This window comes from Rhopalosiphum maidis, chromosome 3 (assembly GCF_003676215.2).
Source record: "Rhopalosiphum maidis isolate BTI-1 chromosome 3, ASM367621v3, whole genome shotgun sequence".
Lineage (NCBI taxonomy): Eukaryota > Metazoa > Arthropoda > Insecta > Hemiptera > Aphididae > Rhopalosiphum > Rhopalosiphum maidis.
The window spans coordinates 65,821,576-65,828,270 of NC_040879.1; the positions used below are offsets into that span (position 1 = coordinate 65,821,576).

The 6,695-nt window shown below is 31.6% G+C and overlaps 1 protein-coding gene across 1 annotated transcript; it reads right to left on the reverse strand.

The window, feature by feature from the left end:
• Nucleotides 1-2,420: 2,420 nt before the first annotated feature.
• LOC113559278 (tubulin beta chain-like) lies at nucleotides 2,421-4,925 on the reverse strand. The gene is made up of 5 exons (XM_026964941.1): nucleotides 4,857-4,925; nucleotides 4,604-4,712; nucleotides 4,245-4,440; nucleotides 4,004-4,163; nucleotides 2,421-3,236 (listed from the first exon to the last, which is right to left on the reverse strand). The coding sequence occupies exons 1-5, from the start codon at nucleotides 4,911-4,913 to the stop codon at nucleotides 2,421-2,423; spliced, it is 1,338 nt and encodes a 445-aa protein (XP_026820742.1). The 5' UTR covers nucleotides 4,914-4,925.
• Between the last annotated feature and the right edge of the window lie 1,770 nt (nucleotides 4,926-6,695).

The following is a 6,695-nucleotide window of genomic DNA, read 5'->3' on the forward strand; positions in this document are numbered from 1 at the left end:
AATAATTAAAATTTTTACTCAATTTTGATATATAATTTACCTTAATAAACCTTAAGTTCTTCCGTTTGGTTAATTAACTACAAAAACTTGGAACTCAGCGTTTATGCTGGACTAATATAACTGGTCTTCTGTTAATAATAAATTTCAAAATATTTGCTTATTAAAGCAATAGCAAAATAAATACTGATTTAAATATGTATAAATTAGTCAATTACACAAAATATTACTTTACATAAAAATACATAATATATAATATTATATAATTTAATGAAATAATTCAAGTGTCTAATATTTTGTTAAATAATAACTAAAAATGACTGACATTTAAACTACACATTTTACAGTGGTTAAATTGTTAATGAGTATTTCATCTATAATGCAATAGCCTAGATATGAGGATGCAGATGATAATATGAATGATAAATCCCAACTTGGTCTTTTTTTTAAACTTGTATAGCACTGATCCAATACAATAAAAAATGTATTTGTTATGTTTGATAAAATTATTTATATTAATTACAGACAATATTTCTCTTAAAAAGTTTTACTCTCACATATGTGCAGATTTTTATTAATATGCCGTTGTAGTATTGTTTTGCTCTTTCCTAGTATCATCAATTCATCATCAACTCCTAAAAACCTATCTATAATTTAAAGAAAATAAAGCACTATCTTAAGCGCAATGCTTGAATTGTAAAACTAAGAATTAAACAAGATCCTATATTTGAAAAAATATAAATAAATATTAAATTATATTCCTTAGCTGTTATATAGTATATAATATAATAAACTATAATATTTCATCAAATAAAATTTTAATCTTTTAAAATAAAAATTATAAAAGTAAAGGATACTAAAAAACATTTTGTTTAAAGAATATGTTATAAACTCGTACTAACAAATTATTTGAATAAAAATAATTAGAAAAGGTGTTCTAAAAATGAACAACAAACTGTAGTATTTCCCTCCTATATACAATTAAGCACTGCATAACTACTAAGATCAAGTTAGAAGTGATGATTTATTTCTTCTTGATTGAGATTTATAAATGTATTTGATTTAAATGTTAAACAATAATTTACAATAAATTTAACTTCTCTTGTTTTAATTACTAATATTATTAAATAATTTAAGTATTAACATAAATAGGTATGTAACCTGTTTGCTTAAAACAAAATCTTGTATGAATGTTTTTAAATTATTTTACAAAATAAAAATGTTTCTGTTTAAATTTTAAATGGATCAATAGGTATTCTTTAGGGCAATTTAAAAAGTTTAATACTTTCCTAATAACTCAATAATATAAAAATAACTAATGATACTATTGAATATTGATACTAATAGTTTAAAATATTCATCTAAATTATTATTTAAATACTACCTTTTCCTTAAATTTTTTTGTCAAAAAAAAAGTCATGAATATTGATTCATATTGATTGAGAATTTGAGAACAAAATCCGACCGGGAAATTCGAATTAACACAAAATGGTAAGTATATATGATATATTATTATAAACAATTTTTAGTCATTACCTAATGCATGATGCGCGACTAATGCGTAATAAAAAAAAATACTAACTACATACTCGTATCACGAGTGCTGTGGCCTGTTTTTTAACCAAAAGTTTGGGTTTTCTCAAAAATATGTTTATCACTCACAATGCTGAACTTCCACTTAAGTAAACTAAGCAGCTGCCCAGCCCAGGCCCCCAGCTAATTATAAAAAAAACGTCACACAAACATTGCAAGATAGATCAACATGGAGAAATATTTAGTGTGTAGAATATTATTTATTAATTTATTTTTTAAGGCTTATAAGAATACTATTATGAGGTAAATAATAACTTGGAAATTAATATTATAATACACTACATTGTTATACAGACTATAATGACTAATGAGATGATGTGTATCGGAACCGTATTTTAAACACTTTTAAAAGGCCCCATCTTAAGATGTAGCTTCCTTGGGGTTCTGTTACCGTTCAGTTCGGATGAAAACACTGATGTATAATTATTTGAAAATTCCAGGAAGTGCTTGCAATTTGCAACTCCAGTGCCTATACCTATATTAAGATTCACATAACATGACACTGCGACAGTACCTAACATTAATTATTTATACACTCACAAACGTATACATCGATGGAATAATTTTAATTATATACATTTTGATCGTCAGAATTAGCAATAATAATATTATTATGATTAGACAGAATATTTTTTATATTTTTATACATATTAACCATGTAGATATTTCGCGTGCACACACACGCTGTTTATTATGATTACCTCACACCAAATGCATACCGCACCATAAACGTATCGCCTCGTTTATTGTGTAGTAGGTAAAGTAGGTAATCGAAATAGGTGCGTGTAACATAATATTATAATCTGTGATGGACGGTAGCTGCTTCGGGCTTACGCCTCTGCGTCCTCGTCGTCGTCATCTCCTTCACCGTCCTCGTCGACGGTCGCGTCTTGATACTGTTGGTACTCGGACACCAGGTCGTTCATGTTAGATTCCGCCTCGGTGAACTCCATCTCGTCCATGCCCTCGCCTGTGTACCAGTGCAAGAACGCCTTGCGCCGGAACATGGACGTGAACTGCTCGGACACGCGCTTGAACATCTCTTGGATTGCCGTGGTGTTGCCGATGAACGTGGCCGACATCTTTAGGCCCCTAGGAGGTATGTCGCACACCGCAGTCTTCGTGTTGTTGGGTATCCACTCGACGAAGTAGCTGGAGTTCTTCGTCTGCACGTTGAGCATCTGCTCGTCCACCTCTTTCATGGACATGCGGCCGCGGAATATGCTGGCGGCCGTCAGGTACCGGCCGTGGCGCGGGTCGCACGCGGCCATCATGTTCTTGGCGTCGAACATCTGCTGCACCAGCTCGGGAACAGTGAGCGCGCGGTATTGCTGGCTGCCGCGGGACGTGAGCGGCGCGAACCCGGTGATGAAAAAGTGCAGACGCGGGAACGGCACCATGTTGACAGCCAGCTTCCGGAGGTCGGAGTTGAGCTGCCCGGGGAACCGGAAGCACGTGGTCACGCCGCATATGGCCGCCGACACCAAATGGTTCAGGTCGCCGTAAGTGGGCGTGGTGAGCTTCAGGGTCCGGAAGCATATGTCGTACAGCGCTTCGTTGTCGATGCAAAACGTTTTGTCGGTGTTCTCGACCAGCTGGTGCACGGATAATGTGGAGTTGTACGGTTCCACAACAGTGTCAGATACCTGCGCACGAAAATCGTATGAGTACGCGATAAAACGATTATAAGAGACGTTGTATACGCGAGTTATTACGCCCGATTGCATACAACTGCGACAATAGCGTATAAAATTAGGGCTACAGCCTATAACAGGTATGGGCAACTCAATACTACTAGAGGGCCAATTTTTTGAAAGTGGAAATCTAACGGACCAGAGAACATAGAAAGCAGAAATAATAAAAAAAAAATCAATTAAATTTACAATCAACATATAAAAAATTATAAAAATTATGTCAGTTTTATAAATATAATAATAAAATAAAATCATTTTATATTTTTAAAAAGTAATTTGAAATGTAGCACGAGCCACCCGCCCGGTAAATGGTACTCGGGTCTATATAGTGTAAGTAACGAAGGACCGACGTGACAGGGCCGCTGTATACCGGCGTAACTATGGAACTAATTTAGAGTCGAATAATTGAAATATACATATTTAAACACCTATCATACGTTTATAATTATTAATGACTATAGTTAATAATTTTTACATGTATATAATCTATATATACTGCAATACACTCGTCTATAAATTATTGTAATAATAAATAACCATTGATAGAAAAACCAACTAACGTTTAAATAATATGTTTAACACTTTCAAATAACTGATGCTTTACATACGTAAAAGTAAACCTTATGTAACTATTTTATTTAATATAGGCTTGCATTTCAAATGAAAATTTCGATAAATATATTATTAAAAATATTTTAAGAATTTAATTTTAATTATACCTTGGGCGAAGGAACAATACTGTATGTCGTCATAATACGATCCGGATATTCTTCCCGAATTTTAGATATCAAAAGTGTGCCCATCCCGGAACCAGTTCCGCCGCCCAATGAGTGGGTCAGTTGAAACCCTTGCAGGCAATCGCAACTTTCTGCTTCTTTCCTGAAACACAAATTTTTTCCCGGTGATTTAACACGAAAACCGGCAATGTTAAATTATTCATATAACCGTATATTTAAGTACCTGACTACGTCCAAGACAGAATCCACCAATTCTGCGCCTTCCGTATAATGTCCTTTGGCCCAATTATTTCCCGCACCGGATTGTCCAAAAACAAAATTATCTGGTCGAAAAATTTGACCGAAAGGACCCGATCTCACCGAATCCATAGTACCCGGTTCCAAATCCACAAGAATTGCTCGAGGTACATATTTACCACCTAATATTTCGTTGCAAAAGTAATCGTGTATTTTTTTCATTAGTAGTACACAATACGCATTAGGTACATACCATTTATATTATTTATAATAAGCAATGAAATCATAGAACAATACAGTGTGACTAGTAAACTAAGGGACATTATTATTCATAAATTAATTTACCGAGCGCTTCAGTATAATATACATTGATTCGTTCCAGTTGTAAATCAGAATCCCCGTGATATGATCCGGTCGGATCAATGCCATGTTCGTCGGATATGACTTCCCAAAACTAAACAGTTTATAATAAATATGTAACACTTAATTGTGTAGGTATCAATCATTTATTGGTAATTAGTACACATATTTATAAATATTAAGAAAAATTATTGAAATCCCATCTAGAATGAATAAATACATTGATTCATGTAATTACCTTAGCGCCGATTTGGTTTCCGCATTGACCCGCTTGTAAATGACAAATTTCCCGCATGATTATTGTACACCGGTAATCGAATTAGATTTAAAAGCAAAAAAAAACTATGTGAAAGACGAAAAATATAACTGAATTCATCAAACGTTTGAACACTATGTACTACACTAACAAACAAGACGCCGAATAGAATAACAATGTTCTCGTAGGTAGGTATATCAAATCGGCCAGCCATAATACGTGACAGATGATCATATGAAAATCATCGATGGTGTTTATTTCCAAAGACGCTTAATATTTGCATAGTATAACCAGTGGGAAAATATGTTCAGAATTTGAATTAATTGTTAAATTTCCCAAAACGAACTTATAATTCGCCTTATTGAACACCAAAGGTCTATACTTAGACTAATTTCATCATACAAATACGAGTAATCAATTTGGATTTTAATTTTTTTACTTAAATCGTTTCCGAAACTCTTGGCAGTCGGCAGACATACTGGATATATATGCATCAATTTTATTTTTCGTACCTTTATAGCCAGTCATTTTCGTATTTATTATACTAATAAATAATATGTCTGCATCCACATTCAAAAAGTATACTTTTAAAATTAAAATAAGTACCAACGTGCAAGATAACATATTTCAGTCCTGGATTAACGAATAACTCAAATAAGTTTAGGCATATTCCAAGTCAATAGAAGTCGATATTTTTTTTCTTATAATAATTAATAATATTTCAAAATTCAGCTTACCTATAAAAATCAAAAATCCTAATTTTATAATTGTTTGTTACTTTAACTTTAATCTTAATCAATCGTAATTGTATCGTTGTAAAATTATCAATAGTAACGAATAACAATAGACCGTAATTAAAATAGTTAAATTGTTAAATAAGTATCAATTTATATTTTATACATAACAACATAACAATGTAAATAGTATTTACTACTATATATACCGTTATACCTAAATCGATTATAAGCAGGTGAGGTAGGTACCTCGTACCTATATAGGTTTTAGTATATACCAATTATATGAATTATGAAAATAAAAATTGTATTAACAAATACCTACCATTATACTATTAAATTATGCTAATTTTTGTATAGAAATATCATACTGCAGAGATAAATAGGCAATTTTTATCTTACCCCTAAATTTTAAGAAGGTCCCACTTAGAAAAAAACCACTTGCTCCGCTCAAAAATGTTTTAATGGAAAAAAATAATTTCTATATAATTGTAGTTGCAACATACTATTCATAACTATTTTGTAGTAAAAACGATCTTAGTAGATATAAATACAAAATTGTAATTAAAATATTATAATTACTAGTACTATAATTTAGTTAAAACTATTTCTATTAACTATTTATTTTAGTTAAAGTTTGGTTTAATACAGAACAGTTAATTTTACTATAATTTATAGTATGCATATTACCTAATTAGGACACTGGACAATTAGGTACGTATTAATATTATAATTAGTAGTTTTATTTTTAACTTAAAAAATATACCCATGTCTAGCACATTAATGTTGTGTCCACATTCAACTTGATTCTATATATATATATTATACAGTTTTAAATAAACAATTAGAATGTATTAAAAAAAAATAAGGGGCACTGTCCAAGTATTGGGGTGCTAATTTTTCCAGGCTCGATTGGAAATTAAAGTCTGCGCACGCCTGTGAAATGGCATACGCATATTTAATCGTTGTAATCTAAGAATTAGAGTACAAATATGTTTGTAGTTTATTTATTTTCAAAAAATATTGTTTTTCACTACAGGTGCAGTATTTGTCGTGTTGGAAAATATTTAATAAACGGATGACTGCG